At 45.5% G+C, this 25,584-nt stretch overlaps 2 protein-coding genes across 9 annotated transcripts in view; both read left to right on the forward strand.

The window, feature by feature from the left end:
* The window catches only part of LOC102563590 (probable E3 ubiquitin-protein ligase HERC6), a 47,747-nt gene extending 29,319 nt beyond the window's left edge, over positions 1-18,428 (forward strand). For 4 of the 7 annotated variants that reach the window (XM_059722303.1, XM_059722305.1, XM_019488117.2 and 1 more), the window contains 8 exons: positions 516-686; positions 3,954-4,097; positions 4,956-5,122; positions 6,637-6,730; positions 10,419-10,489; positions 13,600-13,783; positions 14,371-14,473; positions 16,003-18,428. In XM_059722303.1, the coding sequence (XP_059578286.1) occupies positions 516-686; positions 3,954-4,097; positions 4,956-5,122; positions 6,637-6,730; positions 10,419-10,489; positions 13,600-13,783; positions 14,371-14,473; positions 16,003-16,211 (1,143 nt within the window). In that variant the 3' untranslated portion in view covers positions 16,212-18,428. Of the gene's footprint in view, positions 1-515; positions 687-3,953; positions 4,098-4,955; positions 5,123-6,636; positions 6,731-10,418; positions 10,526-13,599; positions 13,784-14,370; positions 14,474-16,002 lie in introns of those variants that run through there. The other 3 variants (XM_059722304.1, XM_059722306.1, XM_059722308.1) reach the window with 3 other exon arrangements.
* A 768-nt stretch (positions 18,429-19,196) lies between these two features.
* The window catches only part of LOC102563819 (E3 ISG15--protein ligase HERC5-like), a 58,196-nt gene continuing 51,808 nt past the window's right edge, over positions 19,197-25,584 (forward strand). For both annotated transcript variants that reach the window (XM_059722300.1, XM_059722302.1), the window contains exons 1-2: positions 19,197-20,179; positions 22,931-23,060. In XM_059722300.1, the coding sequence (XP_059578283.1) occupies positions 19,870-20,179; positions 22,931-23,060 (440 nt within the window). In that variant the 5' untranslated portion in view covers positions 19,197-19,869. The remainder of the gene's footprint in view (positions 20,180-22,930; positions 23,061-25,584) is intronic.

A 25,584-nucleotide genomic window follows, 5' to 3' on the forward strand; every position in this document is an offset into this window, starting at 1 on the left:
AGAGGGTTGGACTAGATGACCTCCTGAGGTCCCTTCTAACCCTAATTTTCTATTATTCTATGTTGTCCAGGATGGGGGAGGGGAGTGTTATTTTGGATACTTCACAGGCACTTAAAGTGGGACAATGTACTTGTAGGTCTCCGAGGATAAAAGGCTTTGTCCCAGAAGAAATCTGACCTGTTTTTAGCCCTACTGTTCTGAAATTGAGGTTGAGAACCACTGCCTTAATCACTTCTGTCAGATTTCCCTGGACATTGACTCTTCTTGTAATATAACTCATTCACATAGTTATGTGATTCTTTTTATTCAAGAAGTTGTAATTACACAGTCTGATATGAATACCACTTTCTCCAAAGAAGGTACACTTGACATAAAAAATGCAAAGTAGAGGGGAAAAATACCACAGTCCATAGAGAAGAGGAGGAGGTTTGACTTTATTGGCAAGGCAGTATTTTTTTTCACAACAAGGTACTGAAAACATTGCTGTATTTCTTAATGTACTATTTTTCTTTTAGGGAGCAAAGGTAATAGCCCAAAACATAATCATACAGAATCAGCTGCTGAGAAATAGTGACCTTCCCGACCTTCCTATATTTCCTCTTGAGGTTAATCGCAACAACTTGGTTGAAGATACTTTACGCAAACTGTGTCTGGTAGAGGATAGCACTCTGAAAAAGGAGTTAATGGTATGGTATTTAGTCATACTTCAGAGGGTTCTTTTCAGTCAATTGCAGCAAGGGAAGTTGTTGGTGAGCTTAGAAGCTTGTTAGAATTACAGCTCATGGAAAAACTATCCCCTGAAATTGTTTCTCCATAGAAAATGGGGTTTTCAATTTCTGGGAATTATTTATGAAAAATTTGTTTTCTGCAGAAATATTTTAAAGCATTGTAGAATAATCCAAAAGTTGTTTGCCAAAAACTGGAAACTCTTTGATTTCTGGTCAAATCAAATGACTAAAGCTGGCATGTCAGTCAGCAACATGGAAGTCCTTGACTTCAGGAAAGCCAACTTTGACAAGCTCAGGAGGCTTGTCAGTGAGGCCCTAAGGGACCATGACTACGGGGAGAGGGGAGTTCAAGAAGAGTGGTTGCTCCTCAAGGGAGCGATCCTCAAAGCACAAACTAAGTCTATTCCATCTCGGAGGAAAGGCAGCAAGAGGGCACAGCAGCCCCCCTGGATCTCCAGGGACCTGGCAGACCTCCTGAGGCTAAAAAGAAAGGCCTACAAAGGATGGAGGATGGCAGTCACCTCCAAGGAGGATTACTCTGCACTGGTCCGGTCCTGTAGGGAGCAGACCAGGAAAGCCAAGGCTGCAACTGAACTCCATCTAGCTTTGAGCATCAAGGACAATAAAAAGTCCTTTTTCAGATATGTGGGGAGCCGGAGGAAGAGCAGGGGCAACATTGGACCCCTGCTGAACCAGATGGGGCAACTGACAACTGACGCCCAGGAAAAAGCCAACCTATTAAATAGGTACTTTGCGTTGGTCTTTCATCAGTCCCATGGGACGCCCATGCCCGCTACGGGACAGGGAAGTTCGGGTGAGGGTGATCCCCTGCCCTCCATTGATGCTGACTTCGTGAAGGAACATCTTGAGAAGCTGGATACCTTCAAGTCAGCCAGCCCTGACAATCTTCACCCCAGGGTACTCAAGGAGCTGGCGAGCATCATAGCCCAGCCTCTAGCACGGATCTTTGAAAACTCTTGGCACTCTGGTGTAGTGCCCGAAGACTGGAAGAAGGCCAATGTGGTGCCTATCTTCAAGAAAGGGAGGAAAGTGGATCCGGCTAACTATAGGCCCATTAGCCTGACTTCTATCCCGGGGAAGATCTTAGAAAAGTTTATTAAGGAGGCCATCCTTAATGGACTGGCTGACGCCAACATCTTAAGGGATAGCCAGCACGGGTTTGTTGCAGGTAGGTGTTGCTTGACCAATCTCATTTCCTTCTACGACCAGGTGACCTATCACCTGGACAAGGAAGAAGAGATTGATGTCATATATCTTGACTTCAAAAAAGCCTTCGATCTGGTTTCCCATGATCGCCTCTTGGAGAAACTGGCCAATTGTCGCCTTGGGTCCTCCACGATCCACTGGCTGGAAAATTGGCTCCGGGGTCGGACCCAGAGGGTAGTAATTGATGGAAGTCACTCATCGTGGTGTCCTGTGACCAGTGGGGTCCCCCAAGGCTCTGTCCTTGGACCCATACTGTTCAACATCTTCATGAATGATGTGGACACTGGAGTCAGAAGTGGACTGACCAAGTTCACCGATGACACCAAGCTTTGGGGCAAAGCATCCACACCAGAAGACAGGCGGGTGATCCAGGCTGACCTGGACAGGCTCAGCAAGTGGGCGGACGAGAATCTGATGATGTTCAACGCCGATAAATGCAAGCTTCTCCACCTTGGGAAGAAAAACCCGCAGCATCCTTATAGGCTTGGCTGTGCTATGTTAGCTAGCACTATGCAAGAAAAAGACTTGGGGGTCATCATTGACCACAAGATGAACATGAGCCTGCAATACGATGCGGCGGCTAGTAAAGCGACCAAAACGCTGGCTTGCATCCATAGATGCTTCTCAAGCAAATCCCGGGACATCATTCTCCCCTTGTACTCGGCCTTAGTGAGGCCGCAGCTGGAGAACTGCGTCCAGTTTTGGGCTTCACAATTCAAAAAGGATGTGGAGAAGCTTGAGAGAGTCCAGAGAAGAGCCACGCGCGTGATCAGAGGTCAGGGAAGCAGACCCTACGATGACAGGCTGAGAGCCCTGGGGCTCTTTAGCCTGGAAAAGTGCAGGCTCAGGGGTGATCTGATGGCCACCTATAAGTTTATCAGGGGTGACCACCAGTATCTGGGGGAACATTTGTTCACCAGAGCGCCCCAAGGGATGACGACTAGGTCGAATGGTCATAAACTACTACAAGACCGTGTCAGGCTGGACATAAGGAAGAATTTCTTTACTGTCCGAGCCCCCTAGGTCTGGAACAGCCTGCCACCGGGAGGTGGTTCAAGCGCCTACATTGAAGACCTTCAAGAGCAAACTGGATGCTTATCTTGCTGGGATCCTATGACCCCAGCTGACTTCCTGCCCTTTGGGAAGGGGGCTGGACTCAATGATCTTCCGAGGTCCCTTCCAGCCCTAATGTCTATGAAATCTATGAAATCAAATATTTTCAAAATCTGTTTTTAAAAGGACAAAATATTTTCTGGGCGGTTCTAGCTATAACACATCTGACAACACCTGCCTAGTGGGGCTGGCATAGATCACAACACATTAATGTGGTTCTATATTATAAATTGGATAGACTGCTTTTAAAATCTCCATGAGGCTTTCAAGACTTTAACTCTATGACCCTCATAAACAAAGACTAATGCCACAAGTTTAGTGACTTCATGTGTGCATCACTGATATAGGGAACATTTACTCCATGTGCTAACATTGCCTAGCCCTGGGTTACTGTGGAACCAGACCTTGTGATCCTTCATTGGAATTTAGGCTGCTCTGTTGTGGCCTGGCTCTTGCTTGGGATTGCATACACAAGATGATGGGACTGCAGACACAAAGTGAATATGAAAGGTAGTTCTTGAGAGTACAGGGAGCAATATGGAAGTTGGGCTGTCAGCCTCTTAGCAGGCATAATACGCTAGACTGTAGCAATTTGTCACCAGTATCACTTTAGAAGTTGAAAGGTATAAGTGGTAGTTTGAAAGATCAGGGATGATGAAGACCTCCCAAATCATCCCTATTCCCAGTTGTTTCCCAGTTGTTCCTGTTCTCTGGTCTTCAAAAGGTCTGACTGTTACAAACCTATGAGCTAAGCAGGCAGTTTGTCATCATGTGGAGAGATGAGAGGATGCGAGTGTTATTTTTCCAGTTCATTGGGCATCCTCATCCATGAATGTCTTCAAAACAGTAGCCAAGGGAAACATGGGTCTGTCTGTATCATTACAGGTGGCCTTTAAAGGAGAGATTGGCCTTGATGCAGGAGGAGTGACATTAGAATTCTTCCTTACCTTGTTTGAGGAAATGGTTCATCCAGAGTATGGACTGTTCATGTACTGCGAGACCACGTCCCCCATGTGGTTTCCTACCAATGTAAGTCAGCATCAGCTCAAACTGTTTTGGCCCAAGAGGCCAAGGGCATGTGAACTTTGATTCCAGACTTCCTTGTCTTTTGCACAGAGGCTGTTAGGAAGCCTGTTGGAAAGCAGTGGAAATTTCCAAAGGAGTGAGTCTGCACCAGCTGGATGTTTCTTTGTGTGTGGGATTTGAGGGGATTCAAAGGAGAACAATGACGAGCAGAGGTGTGCAAAACTTGCATGAAAGGAGATTGAAATTGACTGGGATTGTTCACCTCTGAAAGCAGATCAAAAGGAGGGGACAAAATAAGAGAATACCTGTCAAGTAATAGTTTAGGGAAAATAAATTATGTATTTTTTTTATATCTGGGTAGAGATTTTTATACGATGATAATTACTTTGCACATGGCCAGGCTAAATTTATTGCGTGATTTACTAGTTAATTGCATGACAATTAATTGACACTTTTGGTGGGTCTTAATTTTCGTGTGTGGCCAATTTAAATTTATTGTAATATATGTAACATGTGGCAGGGGCCTTGGAGAGCACCACTCTATCTTGACAAAGTTTCTTTTGAACAGTTTCACCTCTTGTATTTGGTATGGTGTGGATATTTCTCTTTTACTGGAAGGATCATTTTAGAAAAACGTGTTAAAGAGTGTTATATAGTTTACCTTTGACCTTTTTCAGCTCGCTTTAACCTGACCACTAACGTTTTTGATGCTCAGAAATGAACTAAAAGGTTTCCTCCTTGTTATGTTTGTTTTCAGAGTTTCTCAGATCCGGTTTGCCTGTTTTCTTTTCCACAATGATCTTTTAATAAGTTGGAATAGATGTTTTAAAGGTGCAAAGTTTGGGGATTTTTTTTTTTCAGCCTTCAATAGAGAAGAAAAAGTATTATCTCTTTGGAATCCTGTGTGGGCTAGCTCTCTTCAATGGAGTCATTGCCTATATCCCTTTTCCACTCGCTGTTTTTAAGAAACTTTTGGATATGAAGCCTTCCTTGGAAGATTTGAAGGAGCTGAGTCCTGTTGTAGGGAAGTAAGTTATTTTGGCTCTTGGTTTTGGTTCCTGTCTAAGGGGTTGTGTGCATTTCCCACATGTATCAGTAGGCATGAAAGCTTGTTCATATTCATTATATGTTATATAGAATTGAGGCAGGATGGTGTGCAGTGAAGTGGACCTTGAGATAGGATTCATTTTTCAGCTCTGCTGCTAAATGGGGAAGTTAGTTAAGTTCTCTGTGACCCTATTCTCTGTGGGCATTATTTTCCTGAAGAGGGGTTGGGTGGATTAAATGATGCATCGGTTAAATTGGAAATGGGACCATACCAGAACATAAATAGCTGGAAGCACTGGTGCAGCTGATGTTTTTATGCTTTTTTAGTGCTTGATTTTTGTCATGCAGTCTGCCTACCTGAGGCCCACACTGGAAATATTTTTCCAGGACCCCCTATTTCTCTTACAGTAGAGTAGATTGCTGCTTGGATCAAGTGGAGTTTTATGTGCAGGGGGCTGTCATCTCAATTGTCTGTGAAATAGTCAAACTAAAGGTTGCAGCAGGGCATATAGTAGAATTCACACTTCAGTCAGTGATCTGATCTGTGTTCCAGTATCTCTGTGAGAGTAATTTTGGGCTTGTTGGTTGAGAACATGGCTTGTAACTGGAGGAGGTGCATTTATGAATATGTATCAACCCACTGTTCAGGGAGATATAGTACCTTCAGTTATATGTCTGGAGTAGTACATCCTGCTGTAAATTCTATCTTGTACACTGTGCTGTCTATTTGGAGAGGAAGAGGAGAATACAGCAAAAAGCAATCCTGAAATATATTACATGCATTTCACTATTGGGAGTCTATCAGTGTAACTAATAGTGCAACGGCTGAATTGCTTATATCGTCATTAAAACCTAGAGACTATCAAGGTTCATTGTTAAGACATGAAGAATGGACAAATTACTGTTACTAATAATTGATGTGAATAATAGCAACATGTATACAAGCATGTGTATTTTATAATGTGGAATTCCTTTTGACTGCTAAGAAATAAATACTAGATGTTCTGGGGAGGGACAAACATACTTGAGATAAAGGTTTTTGCTGGATACATATTAACAAAACAAAAATTCTTAGCTTGAGCTGAAGTTATGGAGAAAACAGACTGGTAGGAAAAACAGAACTCAGGACATAAGGCTGAGAAAATGCAATAAATGGAATAGAGCAAGAAAACAAGTGTAGGTTTTCTATTGGGCTTTGAGCCAAAAGTTTTGGTGGCCCTTCTCCCTGACCAGGTATGAAGTCTACCTTTGAACGTGCACTTTACAAAGTTTGGTTTCTGCACTTAGAAGTACTCTTACTTTCAAAGGCTGTTTAAGTTCAGGTAAAAGTAGCAAGCTTTATGCAGTACATAATTTTTAAGTGTCATATTTGAATGATGGCAGTTCATAGTTACAATCAGTAATAAATGTTTGAAATGTCACTTCTCCAGATGCAGGATAATTAGTTGTGTGATCTGTCATCTAACAATTGGTAAGCATATTTTGTTTGTTTTAGGAGTATGCAGGCAGTTCTAGATGATGAACATGATGATATTGAAGAAAATCTTCAGCTAAAGTTTTGCATGAGTACTGCTAGAAACTATCATGATGTATGTCCATTTAATTTACTATATACAAAAGTAGTTACAGTTATCATTACTTTTAGAAATGTTCTTTACTTCCTACAATGGACTGCAATATTGCCAACTCTCATACTGGGGCTGGGTCCTTTTTCTATTACTGGACTAGTTTTTGGAGGAGTTTTTTATTAAATTGCTTTAATTGCTTATTCACGTATTTCCCCAACATGCTATCCAACTTGGTTAATACCCAAATTGTATGCTGTGGAAATACTAACAGTGATACTTAGACTGTAGCTTTTCAATTTATCCCTAGTGGCTTTTTGAAATATTGTCAGAAGGAGTTTTTTGCCCTGTGCATTGGGTATGTCTTTTTTTAGAGTAATTGTGTATTTTTGCAATGTAATGCAGGTGTTTGATAAAACTGTGCATTAGTAATGCCTGGCAATTGATTTATAGTTTTTTAATTTGAAACAGGAGTGTCCAAATTCACAGATCACATAAGGGTATCGTATTTTGGCGCTCTGATTAACGCTCATGGCTCGGGTGGCTCCAGAGCCAGTAAGAACTGAAGGTCACTGGTTTTTGTCAAGCTCTTTTGGGAGACCTTTTCTCTTTGTACATAGCCTCTCATTAAAGGGTCCTGGGCCATGACTAGAGGCTGTGGGAACTCCTGCAACACTAAGGGCCTTGTTATACCTTATGCTGTAAGCCAAACAAATGTTAATCAGTTTAGTATTGTTCAGCTTAGTGGAGCAGTCACACCTTAAGTTAAAAAAAAATATGTGACTGTTCTTCACCTTCACAGCTGTGACTCGCCATTGGCGGCTTGGTCAGTAGGGACTGGACTAGGAGCTAGGGGCAGAACCAGCTCACGGCTTCAGTTCCAAGGGGCCTGATACTTTTTTTCTTCATGGCCTGCCCACTTGCGCTGCCCCTTCCTGGCATGATGGCCAGTTGGGTGCCACCTGAGCTCTAAAAAGGATCAGGAACCTCAGAGCTCAAGTGGTGCACAGCCAGCCAGAAGCCCAGCCGGTGGTAGCATAAGGGGGTGAACTCCAGAGAAAAAGAGGCCCCCAGGACCTGGATACTAGGGCTGTGCAAAATTTTGCTGCCCGTTTCATTTTGACACGGTTTCCACTGATTTCAAGGTCGAAACAGCAGAATCAAAACGAACCAAAAAGCTTCAAAACAGCCTCGAAACAAAACGAGGCTAGTTGAAACATTTCAACTATAGCACTGGGGATGGGAAGTCAGCCCAGCTGAGTGACTTCCTATTCCCAGCACTAGATCGGGTCGGGGACGGGAGTCAGCCCAGCTGGGCTGACTTCCCATCCCCGGCGCTAGATCGGTCAGGGGATGGGGAGTCAGCCTAACTGGGCTGACTTGCCATCTCCAGCACTAGGATCGGGCTCGGCAAAGGAAGTCAGCCCAGCTAGGCTGAGTTTCCTCAGCCTGATTGCGGTCAGGCGAAACGTTGAAATGGCATCAAAACAGCCTCGCTGTTTCCACGAAGCGAAACAGCAAGGTTATTTTGACTCAAAATGAAATTCGATACAGAACACTGTTCTGTCCAGACCTTAAAACTGAAGTTGGAACGGAACAGTGCCGTTTCACACAGCCATACTGGGCACATGCACTAGTGGAGCCAGGTGGATGGAGCAGGGCAGAGATTGATAGCTGCAGCGCAGCAGCCTGAGACCACTTCGCACTGACCCCATGCTCTGTCAGACTGTACAGGGTCCAGCTGCTAGCTCTCTCCTCCTGGCTTGCCTGATAGCAGCTGAGGTTGGCAGGTGCTTGAAGCCCCTTAACCCCCCCATAGCAGTCCCGGGTGGCTCTGAGCATGGAGTGTGGGGCTCAGTACCAACCATCTGGGCTGGGGCTGCACAGAGCAGGCAAGGAGACTTCATCATTCACAGCAGCTTCCCAAGCCTGGCAAGGGTAGGAAGTCCCTTCCCTGTACCTACAGTCGAATTAAGAATTTTGGGGGCCCTGGGCAAGAAGGGGATTGGGCCCCTTCCTCCCACAGAAGCTGGACTTCAGCAGGGGAAGGGGTCCCTTCCTCTCTTCTCCTGGTGCTGCTGCCGCGGTGGTGTGAGAGAGACCCAGTTCTCACTCTCAATGGTGGTTATGGTGAGCAATATAAAGTAAACAAGAAGAGGGCTTATTTGCATACTTATTTGCATATTTTCTGGGGTACAGAGATGGAACTTCTTGCCCCTGCCAGGCTTGGGACACGGTTGTGAGCAGCACAGCCTCCGCAGCTGCTCTGTGCAGCCCAAGCCTGGAAGGGCAGCGCGAGGCCCCAGGCTCTGTTCCTGGAGCCACCCAGCTGCTATGTGGGTTTAGGGGCTTCAGATTTACTAATCACAGCTGCTGCTAGGTGAGCCAGCCAGGGGAAGTCAGTGACTGCACCCTGCACAGCCTGGTGAAGCACAGGGTCAGAGGAAACTGGCCTTGGGCTGTTGCACTGCAGCCACCAAGTTCCACCTTGCTCCAGTTGCCTGGCCCCACCTGGGCATGTCTGCAGGTCCTGAAGGCACAGGCACTGGGTGGGGGATATGCTGCAGCAGAGCACAGAACTAGGAGCAGGTTCAACCATGGCTCAGTGGAAGAGGCCAGTACCAGCCTGCTGTCCTCCACAGGTACTGTGGACCAAGTCCACCCCAGGCATTCAGAACCACAAGCCAGTCCAGAAGGCGTTGAGGCCTCTGGGCACTCCGGGGCTGCAGCACTGGCTCTGCCCAGTGGGAGCAGTGGCACAAAAGCACCATGCCCAGCCCCACTACCCCCCAGCATCACTTCCCTGATTTTGGAGGGATCATTGCATCCTAGGATGTTGGAGGACTTCAACTTGGGTGGAATAGCTGTGGAGAGTGGCCACACCTTAACGGAACAGGAGCAAAATTAGGTGGACTAGAGATAATTCTGCCTGGGAGTGGCATTACTTTAAGCTGAATACCGAGTGCTTTAAATCACTTAAGAGGGTTAACGTGCAGCCAGTGAAGAGTTTAAGAGCTCCAGAAGTCACCTAAAATTACTGTGTAACAAGGCCCTAATACACACTAATAGTTTTTCCTGCTTTCTGCTCTTTCAAAATGAAAACCCTTTTTAAAAATGTGAAACCTCTAGGAGCAGACAGCTGTTGGATTTCATTGTAATTACCTTGGCCTATAACTGTATGAATGAGTCTTTTCCACTTAGTTGTCCAAGTCTGAACCTATTATAAGCAGTTGCAATTCCACGGACTTCAGAGGTGCTAAATGTTGCCTGTTATATCTTTTTGGTCAATGAGAGAAAACTCTAGGTAGGGGGGGTGCGTGCGTGAGAGACACACATACACGTACACACACACACACGCACAAAATTGGGGCTAAAAATAAAGATGGCACAAGCAAAAACTCAAGGACATAAATTGTGTGTTTCTAGGCATTAAAGAAAACAAGAGCATTTCTGCAAATATACAGAAGAGTACGTTCTTGTACATTTGGTCTTTGTGTACATTCTTACAACAGTAATTTCCAGCAGCTATGGAAATCATTGTCACATTTGCACCTATCTTTCTCTTGCTGCTGTCATGTAGTTTTGAAGGTTTCTGTAAACATGTACCACATAATGGCATTGAATGATTTAATAGGGAACCGCTTATCAGGAAGAAGATTACTGTGCTTCTTGCCTTGAATACTTTTTCATAAAACTATTTTTATGGTTTCAGATATCATGGGACAACAAGGACATAGACCTGATTCCAAATGGCAGTTCCATTGCTGTGACCAGTAAAAACAAGTACCGTGATACTGATCTTTTAAAAAATTCTAGCTAGTGAGTCTTTTACAACCAGGCCTCAAAGCAGCCAAGGGACACTTAGGGAGTTTTGGTGAACTTTTGCAGGCCAGTCAACACCCCTCCCCTAGCACCAGCTCGCCAAAACTCCCTTAGTGGTTCTGCTCTGCACTTGGCTAGGTGGTTGGGGTGGGGCTGTGGGTGGGCAGGGAGCGGCATCTGAGATTAGAACCAGTGGACAGGGCCAGGGCTGGGATTGGGATTTGCTTCCTGCATGCCCCTGCCCACAGAACTGACGCCCATCACAGGAACATGCGGGCAGTGGATTGTGGCTCTGCCCTGGGCCCCACCCTCGCACTGTCACTGCCTTGTGATCCCGGCTCCCAGACAAATCTCCCCACCTGGCTGTGGCCCCGTCCCATCCACCTACCCACCTGCTTGTTCTGTCAGGTGCCCCCAGTGGTGGGTGTGGGGTGGATTGGCCAGGGTGCCCAGGCAGTGGGGCCAGATCTGGTGGTGGTGGCAGCTGGAAGGATCTGCTGCTGCTGGGAAGTGAGTCCAGCTGCCATGCTATCCCAGGCCTGCTGCACACCCAGGGATGGTAGGACTGTCTACCTAGGCCAGACAAAATCCCTTGGTGCTCCAGATTTGGCCCATGGGCCATATTATGCCCATCCCTGCCTCAGAGTGAGAGCGATACTGCTGCTTTTCATGTTAGGATTCTCTTTTAGACAGTCTAGTTCCTAGTACATATGTGAGAATTGGAAATAGGTAAACCCTGAGATAACTTAGTTGACAGTGAAAAATGTGGGTGGGCAGATGCAGTATAAACCACAGATTTATAAACTTGCATAGAAATCTGCCAACTCTGCCCATAACACTGTCTTCTGTATATTTAAGTCCTGGTGTGGTTGTGTGTCTCCTTTGTACTTATGTTCAGCTTCAGTCCCTGTCTCCTTTTCATCCACTGAAGAACTCAGAGCAAAAGTGTATGAACCCTTGACCTACCACCCAGACAAGCCTGTTGGAAGTACCTCATATTTGTGCACGTGTCTGAGAGATGTGCTAACATTTTTTCCAGCATGTTTGTGAAATTGCAAAATATTGGGTTCCTCCTTCTAGGGTTCAGAAATCTTAGGACACTTGTTGATCCTCTATTTCCTTCTCCCTCCTAGTGAAGCAATAATTCTGAATAGAATTTTTTCCCTTTTGTTACAAATTCTTGGGAATATGTAATGTAGCTCTTCCTGTTGACTTGACACATGCCAGATCAACACTTGGGATCTCAATATTGCGCTGTTAGACAGGAGGGCTTGATTCAAAATTATATACATGCACACAAAACTACACAAACACTCCATGGGTTCATACACACATGCACATACACAAACATGCACTTCCGTGGCTGTGTGTTAACACTAGGGGCGTTTGGGGTAATGGGCTTGGGGTTACTCAGGGTCATGGTGCCCCGGGGTTACTTGGGGTCACTTGGGGCCCTGGGGTTACTTGGAGTTAATTGGGGCCCCGGCAGAGGTGAGGGAAAAAGGTGGGGCCGCAGTGAGGAAAAGCAGCGGAGCTGGAGGGTAAGGGGTGGTGGTGTAGAAGCCAGGAAGAGAGAGAAATTGGACAAGGGTCAGAGGGACAGGGATCAGAGATTAGAGTGGGGCCAGGACTGCAGAAAGACAAACCCAACTGGGGTTCCAAAAATATCAGTTTTTATTAAACAGGCAATGCACTACACAGAGCACAAAATTATTAGTACACACACACACACACACACACACACACACACACACACACACAGAATTCAGGTCCTTTGCTTGGAGAAAGAAGGTAGGTGATAGCTACCTATCCTAGGCTGTGAGTTGATCCTCAATGGCCAGTCAGGGTCTTCTCCAACAAGGTGTTGTCCAGAAAGGGGTTGCCGGCAGGGCCTCTGGGTGGATAGGTGATGTGGTGTAGTGCTAGTCCAGATGGAGAGGGCGTCCTGAGTCTCCTATGGGAAGAACCTGCCCAGGCAAGGGCCAGTCCTGCTCTGATGAATACGTGCAGATCCAGGTGTCTTCACTGGTGGGATACAATGGGAGGGTTGCTGGTTTCTGTAGGGTCTTTGTCTTCCAAATGTTGGGTTCCTGTAGGTTCTTTATCTTTCAAATGCTCAGTTTTGTCTCTGTTCCTGGGTGAGGTCTGTGGCTCCTGGGTGAGTCAATGCAAGGCAATGGTCCGGTCATTCAGTTGATGGTTCTGTCATTACTGGTCATTCAGTAGAGGCCTGCTACCATTATGTCTCAAGCGCCCTCATTCATTCAGGAACCAATTTACATAGGAGAGGTAGGTATGAGTCACAGTTGCAACATACTGTACAATAAGGTATGCCTGGACAGGGGACACAAGATGGAGGCTTGGCATTACAAAATGGAAATTTGACATTACTTGACATTACCTTGGTTAACTTTACAGACACAGACCTAAATCATACAATATGAATATGAAACAATAAAAATCAATGAAAAAATTATAGGAATACAATGTAATACAATATAAAACAGTAAAAGTCAATGCAAACATAACAGAACACTATTTACAATATAGAGAGGGATTTATTACAATAATAGAACTTAGCTTACCTATGACTACTTATAAGGGATAGAGAGGACAGGGAGAAAGTCAGAAATGGTTGGGTAAGGGGAGGGAATGTTTTTTTAAGTTTAAAAAAATAAAAGAAAACCTGGGGGGTTTGCTACATTCCTGCCATGAGGAGTTGGACTGGGGCTTCAATGAGACTACTCATGCTAGTAAACAATCAGTTTGATTAGGATCAGGCTTCCTGGCCAGAAATACAGAGGACCAGGAGAAGCACTTTTTTTATAAGAGTTTTGTGACTCTGTGAATTTTACCATTAAGTGACAATCTTCTTTTTCACCTTTTTTCTTAGAGGAATATAATTCTCTCTAGTTCTCAGAGGGAGAAAAATACCTTTTTAAAACTACTTTTGTTTTATTTTGTTTCTAGTATCTTTCTGTGAGCAAGATGGATATATTTGCTGTCCTATGTGTTCAAGGAAACTACTGACATGTATAAACTAACCAAAATCTCTCTTCATGTCTGTAAAGGAGGGACTTTATCAATAAGTACATTGATTACATCTTCAACAAGTCAGTGGAAGTGGTGTATGAGGAGTTCAAGAGAGGATTTTACAAAGTCCTGGACAAAGATATAGTTAGATTCTTTCATCCTGAAGAACTGATGGAGGTGACCATTGGAAACACAAATTACGACTGGAACAAGTTTGAAGAGGTTTGAGGGGGGAAGTGGGAGAATATTCTTCTATATTAAGTTGATTTCCAGGTTTCCTTCACTTTATGCGGGTTCTGTATGTGCAAATTCGCTCTTATGCGATAACCCTTTTTATACCAATGATTCGTTATATGAGAGGTAAATTCACTCTTATGCAGTCAGTGTGGTGGAAGCCCACAGTCAGCTGCTTTGTGCAGTGCATTGTGGGAGTGATGTGTGCACCAAAATATAGTCTGTGTGGATCTGTGCTCCTTGTTCATGTCTGTAGTTGCCTTCCCCTTTATGATAGTGCCCTGTGCTTGTGTGTACTGTCTGCTGTTGGTGAGTACCAAAATTGTCTTGTAAATGTGGTAGAAATGGGCTTGGGCGTCAGTATAGTCAATGTCTTGGAATGTATCCTTATTTGTTGCATTGTAAAGTGGGTTCCCTGTATGTGAATTTGAGTTATGCGCTGTTTTCCAGGAATGCATGTACAGCATAAAGCGAGGGAAACCTTTATCTACCCAGTTTCATTTCTTTAGAATAAAGTACTCTCTCTCTCTTTTTTTTTTTTTTTTCTCTCTCTCATAATTTGATCAACTTTGAAGAATGCAGAGTATCATGGAATATACACTCCATCACATCCCACCATCAAAATGTTTTGGGAGGTTTTCCATGACCTACTTCTAGAAGAGAAGAAGGGCTTTCTTTGTGGGTATCATTTCCATGAACAGATAATTTTGTTTCTCCTTAAAATGCAGCCAGTGGAAAATCTTTTAAAATATGATAAGCTATCATGAGTCATTCTTCATTGGCACAGATTTAGGGATCTACAAAACAAAATTACTGTAGAGTAAAAAATGATATCTGAATGAAATACTGCCATTACTTTCAGTACCCTTTGCCTCAAGCCCTTTATGCACATGAATAGTCCTTCTGGTATCCTTCTATCAGTGAGACAACGCATATGTGTAAGCCTGTGGTTCTCAACTGGGGTCCATGGTACCCCAGCATGCCACAAGACCTTTAGATGCTGTAATGCAGATGCTGTCACTGCTGCAGCAACAGACAAGTAAAGCTGCCCTGTGCACTTGCAGTCCTGCATTAGGGCTCCCTTATAACTAAAGTAGGTAGGAGAGCCAGTTTATTCTGTAGCCCTTTTCAGGCTGTTCCCCCTTTGGCAACGCGTAGGGGGTGCATGAAGGTGCATGTGCACCCCCTGAGATTGCTGGTGCACCCCCTGAGAGAAGCGCTGCCGACAATGCCAGCGGCACCTGTGGGCGGTTGCCACTCACTGCTTCCCCGCCTCGCCACTGACCCTGCCAGTGGTGCCTGTGGACAGTTGCCAATTGCTGCTCCCACTACTGCTGCTGCCGCAGCCTTCAGATGGTCGCCGTGCCCCCCCCAGCCTCCGGAGGCACACGTCGTTCATGTGTTTTCCTCCATGCTCCTTCTGGCAATGCACGAACAGTTCCACCTGTCTCGTACACTTCTGTTTCTGAGAGACGCTGTACAGAGTCAGATTGGGAAGGGCTATAGCACAAGCTGCCTCTCCTGCCTGATTTTATGGTTATCAGTGAACCCTAATGCAGGACGAATGCAACCATGTGCCACAGGCCTTCAGTCAGGTTGTGCATGAGATGCACAGGGCAGTTTTACCTAGCAGCAGTAGCAACCAGTTGAGAACCACTGAGGCAAGTTGAGCACAATGGTGGTTCTCAACCAGTTAACACTGCTGCCAGGTAAAACTGCCCTGTGCATCTTGTGCACAGCCTGACTGAAGGGCTGGCACATATGGGTGCACCTCCTGCATTAGGCTTCCCTGAAAAGCTGAAAGCAGGTAGGAGAGCCACTGAGATAAGTTGAGCACAACAGTGGGGATACTGGCATGTTTCAGAAAAGTTATGGAAGGGTACTCTTATTCTGAAAAGTTGACAACCACTGGTGTAAGTGTTTGTAGGACTGAGGCCTTGGGTTGCAAGCATTTCATAAGGGCATTGTCTGTGTGCCTTACTAGCCAGGCATTTGGTGCAATGCACCATAGATAATTAGAATATCATTCAAAAAAGCATTATGAGCAGTAGGTTCCTATGAAACATGCTGTCTTTTTGTCAATGATAATAAATATCATGTGTACTATATAATACTAATTCTTAAAATTTATATTTTCAAACGTAATTTGAAAGTACAATTTAATACCATCCCCTTCCAGAAAAATCTAATCCTGTTCTGCTGTGCAGTGTTTCTTACAGGAAGTGACCGGATCCCTATACTGGGAATGAACTGTATAAGGATAAAGTTCTATTTCAATGGGGCTCTGTCAGAAGATCACTTTCCTCAAGCACAAACTTGCTTTCAAATCCTATTCCTTCCACCATATTCAGACAAAGAAATTCTCAAGGAGAAGCTTCTTACCGCTCTCAGTAACAACCGGGGATTTGGAAAATAGTGAATCACAAACTTACACCACAACCATCACTAAGAAACAGACTGTTCTCTAGTCTCACGACCTTGGATTCCATATGTATCAAGCCTCCTGTTGAACTTAGTCCAGTAGGTTACCTTGAATTTTGGAGGGTTTTTTAAGGCTTTGGTGGCAGTTCCCTTTGGTCAGTAGTGTCAGAATTAGTTAGGGTCACACTTCTAGAAAGACACAGGTTAATTACTGTATGTAAATGTAATGGTTGGATTGATTCTCTAAAAACCAGAACAGATTTAGAGCACCACCTAAAATAGGTTTGATTTCAGAAAGGATGAGACACACTCTAATGTCAATCTAGAGTTGCTATTTTACAGAGTGATATTCTATCTGCTATCTAATTATTGCACCAAACCAACAAACTGTGTTCAGTTACTGTGACAGCACATAATCTCACATTCAAAATATTCTGATCATTCAGGCTACAGACAGACATTACATATAAAATGGTTTAAATGATAAAAAATTGGTTTAAACCTGTAACAGAACATATATTCAGTGCACATAAACCAGTTTAAAAATGGCTGACACTGGTTTAAGATAAACCTGGTTGAAAGTAGTATCAGACTTAACTGATTTGGGTCAAACTGTTTTATGTTTGTCCCAGACCCCTTCCTGGTTTAAGTTAAACCAGAGATTCCCAGCATCCCGGCATGCTGTCTGGGCTGTGCTTTCTGCTCCAGAGAGCAGAACTGGCCCCACCCCCTGCTCCCTGGCCAGAGCTCTGGCAGAGACTGCAGGTACAGCAGGGTCTGCCTGGCTTCCCCCTGCCCCAACCCCCCTTGCTAATCACAGCTCAAGCAAGAAACCCCCCCTCCCTTCCTCCCATCTCCCACAGCATGGACCCTAGGCATGTGGTATGCTAACTAATATTGAGAGGTGTCTGTGTGTGTGTCTCCAATTTCACTGGGAAAGCCAACAGAACAGTGTCCTCTTAGGGCTTTTTGGAGCTAATTGACAGGTCAGAGAGGCTATTGTTTTGCTGATGGCGTGATAAACACTGTTATCAGCCCCCTGCTCGCTTGCTTGCCTATCAGTTTGCTGCAGACAGTATAAAGAAGCAGGGACAGAGATTGAAAAGCTCCGTATCATCAACAGATGCGTGCACTGCACACTCGCTCCTCTCCCCTTCCCTCCCCCCCACTCCATCCTTGCCTCAACACTCCCACACCTTGAGCAGCCAGCAGTGAAAAGCCTGGGATGGTGCAGACAGCCCTCTTGACTCAGAGGTCCTGCCCAGGCTTGTCCATACCCCGCCTCAGCTCAGCATTGTTCAAGGGAAGGGAGGGCTGATCTAGCACCCCCTGGCTTCTAGCCAGAGCCACTGGCATGTGCCTGAATTTCCTCAGTCCAGAGAGAATGTCTATGACATTACAAACTGGTTTAGCCTAGCCATGTTAAACTAACCTGCAAAGGTTGAATCAATTCAGGCTCACGCTTTTTGAATATCTGTCCCTAGCCTTAGGGAACACATGTTGTGTAAGATACTTCATAAAATATAGTTTTGAAATGTGCAAGAAGAAAAAGAGAATTTTTTTTATGCTACAATCAAATATAAGTAGCCACTGCCCACTATTAAAAGAAAAAGTCAAAGAAAATACAAAATAGCATTTAGTAGCATCCTTAGACCTATTCTCTAACCTCTCAAAATATATAAATAGAACAACCTGTTTGCTGCACCCAAAACATAAAGCTGGCCAGTTCCTATTTATAATTTAACTTTAGTTTGTCAACTTTTACTAACTCCATGACTATACTGCTAGTTATTGAAACAAGATTTTTTGCCTTTCTCTTAATGAAAGAAACTTCTTGGACCCTATTTTGTTGTGAGAAACTTGAAAGTGTTAATATATGCAATAGCATATACGATGCAAGAATGTTGCTGTTTCTGAATAATTCTCTGGAAGATTGTGGTTCAACAAGGAAATGGACAAGGATGTTAAATATATTTGATAAGAAACTTCTGTAATAATGTCTCATTAAAATGTTTCTTCTGTACTTAGATACACAGCAAAATATAACTTTCAAGCCAATATTATACTAAGTAAAACTTACTCAAGAAATCAGTGTGATCTGTTTAGAAGATAAAAGCATTACGCCGCTATCTGTACTTGGCATTTTGTTGCACAAAACTATGATTTTCTTTTATTTACTCTGATTTACAGGCCAAATAAAATTGTATCCTGATTTTGTGTTCATGTGGCTCTAATTATTGCTTCATTCTACACTCTTCTTCATGAAGAAGTAAAACCACTTACTTGGTCATGTGCATGCTCTGCTAGTGGAAAAATGGAATGAATGAGCTGACTAGTTTTTATTCTGAGGGGCACCTGAAGTCTAACAAGGGGTGCCTTGGGAGTTAAAAGTTTAAGAACAATTGCACTAAACTATCTGGTTTTCATGACAGCCTTTATATACAGTTAAACACAAACCATTGTTTTTGTGAGGTTTTTTTTCATTTTAGCTTAGTCTGTTTCTGCTTCTTTCCCAGAACTGAAGAAAGGTCCTTTGTGTCCAGAAGCTTGCCAGACCAGACTTCTCTCCCAGCTATACAGTTGATCCAATAAACTCTCACTTCCTGACAAGACAGTTTAGTTTAGTGGTTCTTAAACTTTTAGCACCCAAGGCAACCCTTGTTAGCACCTCTCAGAAAATGCCAGCTCTTAATTTTCCCTTGTTTTTTGACTACAGAAAAAATGTTTTGTTGTAATGAACTCACAATAGAAAGCCCACAACAGGTTAGAATGTTTTAATATTGTGAATTCTTATTGGAAATATCTTTTGTTTATCTTGTAAATTATATTCGTGTCCTGATCTGGAGGGCTGCTGTTTCTGAGGGATAGGGGAATGAAAACCCAGAAACTGCACCAAATGCTTGGAAACAACACTTTCCTTATGGTTGCGTTTACTGAACAGACCCAGGAGAAAAAACAATACTGAAGAAAAGCAATACAGCTGTCTCATCCAATTCAGACAGGGAGATCAGCAAGGCTTTGCTGACACCACCTGCCTCAACCAGTTGTTACAGGCCAGATCTGGCTGTATCAGCTCAGCCAGAGAGCTGGTGAAGAAGCCCAGCCCCAGAGCAGCAGTGAGGCTCTGCAGTGCCTTAGACTGGGCTGATCGCTGCCTCTGTTATCCTTGACGTTCCCGTGTTATGCCTTTTGCCTGACTTCAGACTAACATGGTTAACCACCTCATGCTGTCTGTCATGCACAAGTTTTGCTTTCCCTTCTCCCTCCTGGGGAAAGCCCAGTTTCAGTTTCCTGCAAGGACACGTCTCCAGCCTGCTTCCTCCTCCAGAGCAAGGAGGAGCCTCCCCCTCCAGCTAAGCAGTATTTACACTTGTTGCCAGCTGGAGGAGGAGAATCTGCATCAGCTCAGAGCTTCAGTGGCACTGGGAGAGCTTGTCAAAGCTCACAGCTGCTGCTAACTTTCCTGCACATTCTTGAAGCTTGTCTGATCCCAGTTCCTTGCTCAAACACAAACTGGGAGACCGGAGGATTGTATCCAGGCCTGACCCTACTGGACTCTGCAGGATTTGCCATCTGCATAGGTTAAAGCAGACCTTCTGTCCCAGATCCCTGCCTGGCTCAGGTTAGGTCACAGTGAAGACAAGAATACCAGGATGCCTAAGAAAATGCCAAGGGACTGCCAGACCCCCAGGCATCACAGCAAGAGGAAAAGGGGTTTGTTGTTGCCTCTGCCACCACTGCCGCCACCACCACTACCCCCATCAGCTGCACCATCTTCATCATCTTTGCCTTCATTGTTTTTTTTCCCAACACAACGGTGCCATCCCAGTCTCTTCAAAAAGTGTGCGCAAGAAATCCGGCAGATACACTGCAAACAGGACTCTTTTGCAGTAGTAGAGAAAAATGGGAGCGTTATCATCTTTGACCAAGGAGATGAACACCAGGGTCATCCCAGGAAACCTAGTGAGTATGTGTTTAGAAAGCTCAGGGGCAGATCTTGAGGGAGGGTGAAATGAAATTGTTCCACTGATGTCATCAAATCATGCTGATCTGAACTAGCCATGAAAGTTTCCTTCTATTGGTTGTTAGATGCCCAGATCTATCCCTGTGAGAGTTAAATAGCTACCCCCCGGCACAATTTTATTCTTAAATCTTTTTTTACATTGGGTTGTTCTTCCTTTTTAAATTAAATTGATCTCAGGGTCAAGGGGACTCACGCTGATCTTCACAGAAGTCTTTGGGTGACTTTTCTCCTGCTGTTTCAGCTCCAGTTCTCTGACATCGCTGTCACCTGTCACCAGAACAGTTTTCTTTCTCTGTTGAAACACTCCAGTTTCAGTTTCCATTCTAGAGAAAGCAGAATCTGACCCAGGGAAAACACAGGCTGATTGGCTCAGGGGAGACCCACATCCAAACTCCAGACTCCTCCTTCTGATACAACACCAGAGTCTGGGGAAATTAACCTTTTCCCTGCAATCCTCAGCACTTTATTTTCATTACAAATCCTTGCCTCTTGTTCAGTTCTCAGCCACTGAGGGCCTTGGGGAAGTGGCCTGATCACTGGCTTTCTTTTTATGGGCAAATGTTATGAGTGGACTATAACAGAAGGAGCAGAAATTATTACATTAGAGGGCAAATGAAAGATATATATAGGAGGACAGTTTAAAGATACAGTGAGCTCTTGAAGGTATCTGAGATTCTCTTATATACAATGCATGTGTACATCTACTGAGCTGAGTCTACAATGTAGGTAAACGCTGTTGTCCATAAATGTTACTAGCATTCCCATATAGTCATTTACCATTTGTGATCTACTTCCTCTCTCCTGGTGTGTCCTACCTCCTTTGAGTGGATTGCCTAGGACTGACACCTAAATGCAGGAGTCCTAGTCTAATTATGAAGTTCAAATGATTCGTCAGAGGATATTTCAGCTGTGGAAATGCAGTAGGCCTGGTGCAAAAGGTGTGTACCACGTTGCATGGTAGAGAAATTATATTTAAGGGGAAACTGTTGGTTGCTCTGTGAGCTCACACTGTGTTACTGTTAAAGAGGTTATAAAACCTAAGCTGACTAGACATTATGGCTATTTCTTTTGTTGTTGCAATTAGGGGTGTAACAATAAAGATTTTCTTGGCCGATACTGATAGCAGATAATTAACTAACCATATCAGCCAATTCTGCTCTGATAACTGATATTTAGTATTAGTGCAAGGCATTTTAAACTACTGATATCAATAAACCTTTTTTGTTTGTTTTGTATTTATAACACGCACATGCCTCCTGCCTGTTTTGGCTCTTGATGAGGAAGGCGGTGACTGCCTTATTCCCATGCATTTTGCTCACCTGTCCACAGCTCCTACCCTCTGCCCCACTCCCTGCACAACCCATGCTGTCATCCCGAGCAGGTGGGGCAGACCACTGTGTGGACAGTGGCAATGGAACCATTTGGAGCCCTGAAGCATGCTGCTGCCTCAGCGCCAGCAGGACCTGCACAGCCAAACTCCCAGGGCCACCAGGGAGAAGTCACTTTTGCAAAGGCGTTCAGTGCCTGGCAGAGCAGAAAGTCCCTCATGCAGCACCTTACCCCACCCATGCACAACCCAACATCTCTACAGCAGCCCCAGCATCCAGAGCCCTGCTGCGCACGCAACATTGCAATGGCAGTAGCAGCAGCAGGACCTGGTAATGGTCCCTATGTCACTGAGCACAGAGCCCTGAGTCTGCTTCTGGTGCCGCCGCCCCGCTCCCCCTGCCCACAGGGACCTGTAGTCTACTGTAGGCTTGGGCCACTGGTGGGGTGCAAGGACCAGACTATGCTCACCAGGGTGCTTCAGGCATGCGGCTGTAATTATCGGCTACAACGACCAAAAAAAAGCCAATAGCCAATAACATCATTTCTCCTTTCATTGGTGCCAATCCAATAGCCAGCTAATATATTGGTGTACCCCTAGTTGCAATGACATTATGGCTTGAAACATTTCCTGCAGACCTGGGAACACCAACAAGAAAGCTCGTTGTGTATCAGAACTGGAGAGCCAGCCTGACTGTGTGCAATTGTGACGTTGATTAATATGTTTCCCCTTGTGTAAGTGGATGTGCACACAAGTGAGAGCCAGCAGAATTGGTGGGATGGAAATGTGAACATCTGCAAGGTCTCTTTCATGTGCATTAATCTGGTGGTCTGACTTTCACAGACAAAACAGCACTTGCAGAAAGAGCCAGGTGCTCAGTGCCTTTCAAAATCAGTCTATAAAATATAATTACTTTGTGCTATATTCCACTACATTCCTTGCGGGGGGTGTGGGGGGCTGGAAGCAAAGGTGATATTGATATTGTAGGTTGGCTGGAGCTGTGTTAAGAGCTTGGAAAAATCTGTCTGCAAAGTGTGTGGTTGCACTGGACCACCACCCCGACTCAACGTTAGACAAGGAAGGCTGGGCTATTAGTGAAACCTAAGGTGGGTACCACTTCTGGTGCTTCACAGCTGTCTGTATTCTGTACCTACCTTTCTGTGGCACAGCCATATATATCTGTTTAGTGACTTACTGTTCAAGTTTATACTGAGACAGATTTTCCTTCTGAGAGCATTAATATTTCATGATTTTGCCAGGTATTAATATTATTTAGATTTATATGCCACCCTATCCAGAAAGGCTTAGAGCCTTGTCCACTGTCTTAAAATGGTGATAGTTTCTATCTCAATTTTCTCTTCAGGATACGTTAATTTAAGAAAGAATACGCGGGTGGATTGCGTGGACACTGAAGCTACCCATATGCTCATTCTCTCCTCGGAAGGCAAACTTTCTGAGCACAGTGTTTCAACCACAACGAAGTCTGAAATAAGGTAGGGAACATGGGTGACTGGTGCCACCTTAGTCAGGGGGGGCACGTCCTCCCACTGACCTGGGGGAGTTCCCCCCGCAGCCTATCTCGCTGCCTGTGGGGACCCTCGTGGCCAATCCCGCGACGGCTGATCACTGCAGCCAGTTGCTGCAGCTGCTTCTGGGAATGGCTGCAGCGATTGGCTGGCACTTGCAAGGTGGGCACTGCCTGCCCCCCCTGCCAATCACCTAAGAGGTGAACATGGGTGGTCAGTGGGTGCACATGCACCCCTGTGCACCCCCTACGTGTTGCCACTGGTAGGGAATGTCTCGCTGGATTGGAGTGAGGGTAAGGGTGGGGATGATGGTCAGATGGTGAGACCAGGGTTTGATGAAGACCAGAATCAAAGTGATCCAAGAGAAGGAGCTGGTTTAGAGCTAGTTTATGGCACAGAAAGTAAGGGTGATAAAACAATAGCATTGAGAAGTGGAAGTGAGAGACTGTGCAGTTATCTGGGTTGCCAGCATGGTAGATGAAGGAGCCCAAAATAAGGGTTAGTGGCTGAGAACTGAGCATCAAAGTCCAAGTGGGGAGTCAGCACCTATAATTGACAGTCATTTGGTGGGCAAAACAGAGATCAGAAGAACAGTATGATGGGGTTATTAAGGCTTCCTAGGTCAGGCTATCTCTGCCCCTGTATGTCTGCAACAAATGCCCAGGCAGGAGGGAGGAGGATAAAAGTGGGTAACCTGGCTCAGACAGAGGAGGACTGGCAGATGAGAGTTCTTCTTTATTACCTTTGTAGCCCTGGGGGGATGCCAGGGGAGCAGATGTGGGCGGAGAGGTAGAGCTGGGTGCCCGGGTGTTTTCCTAAGCCTGGTGGTAGTGATGAGATGAAGGAAGAGTTTGAGGAAGAAGGTTCTGAGGAGGACTGGATGACTACACAGTCCGGTGGGTGGCGAAGTGGCTAGAGGGTCGCACCCAGAGAGTTGTGGTGGATGGGTCAGTTTTGACCTGGAAGGGTGTGGGCAGTGGGGTCCCACAGGGCTCGGTCCTTGGACCGATACTCTTTAATGTCTTCATCAGTGACTTGGACGAGGGAGTGAAATGTACTCTGTCCAAGTTTGCGGATGACACAAAACTGTGGGGAGAAGTGGACAAGCCGGAAGGCAGGGAACAGCTGCAAGCAGACCTGGATAGGTTAGACAAGTGGGCAGAAAACAACAGAATGCAGTTCAACAAGGAGAAATGAAAAGTGCTGCACCTAGGGAGGAAAAATGTCCAGCACACCTACTGCCTAGGAAATGACCTGCTGGGTGGCACGGAAGTGGAAAGGGATCTTGGAGTCCTAGTGGAACATGAGTCGGCAGTGTGACGAAGCCATCAGAAAAGCTAATGGCACTTTATCATGCATCAGCAGATGCACGACAAATAGATCCAAGGAGGTGATACTTCCCCTCTATCGGGCACTGGTCAAACCACAGTTGGAGTACTGCGTGCAATTCTGGGCACCGCACTTCAAGAGGGATGCAGATAACCTGGAGAGGGTCCAGAGAAGGGCCACTCGTATGGTTAAGGGCTTGTAGGCCAAGCCCTACGAGGAGAGACTAAAGAACCTGGACCTTTTCAGCCTCCGCAAGAGAAGGTTGAGAGGCGACCTTGTGGCTGCCTATAAGTTCATCACGGGGGCACAGAAGGGAATTGGTGAGGTTTTATTCACCAAGGTGCCCCCGGGGGTTACAAGAAATAATGGCCACAAGCTAGCAGAGAGCAGATTTAGACTGGACATTAGGAAGAACTTCTTCACAGTTACAGTGGCCAAGGTCTGGAACGGGCTCCCAAGGGAGGTGGTGCTCTCCCATACCCTGGGGGTCTTCAAGAGGAGGTTGGATATGCATCTAGCTGGGGTCATCTGAACCCAGCACTCTTTCCTGCCTATGCAGGGGGTCGGACTCGATGATCTATTGAGGTCCCTTCTGACCCTAACATCTATGAATCTATGAGGGGAGGAGCCCCTCACAGTTGCCTCTTGGGGTAGGGTGTGAGAGCGGAGCAGTTGTAGAGACAAGGACACATAGTGGCAGAGAATGAAGCACTGGATTATTTTCAGGTGTGTTCCCCTTCTGCCTAAGGGACTTTGAAAACAGTATTTTAGGAGAAGCTTTGTCTGTAACAGTGGTGCTCACAGGGCCCCTCTACAGGCCATAATATGCTCTGGGGCCTGACACTGTCCCCTGCCCCCCTGCAAACTGGGAATGGGTCTTAGGGACCCAACACTTCCCCCTCTCGCCCCCCACATGCCAGGATTGGGCCCTGGAGCCCAGCACCTCCCTCCCCCCAAGGCCCCCACATTGGGATTGGCTCCTGGGACAGCACTGCCCCCACCTGGCTCTGCACACTGGGATTGGGCGCCAGATCCAGTGCACAGGGCCCAGGGCTTCCTGTGGGCTCACCGATTTGGCAGCAGGGGAGCAGCACTATTACTCCCCTGCCACCAAACTTCTGAAGCCATGGGGAATCCCACGGGATGGATGACACAGCACCCA

The sequence above is a fragment of the Alligator mississippiensis genome, chromosome 2, assembly GCF_030867095.1.
Source record: "Alligator mississippiensis isolate rAllMis1 chromosome 2, rAllMis1, whole genome shotgun sequence".
Taxonomy (NCBI): Eukaryota; Metazoa; Chordata; order Crocodylia; family Alligatoridae; genus Alligator; species Alligator mississippiensis.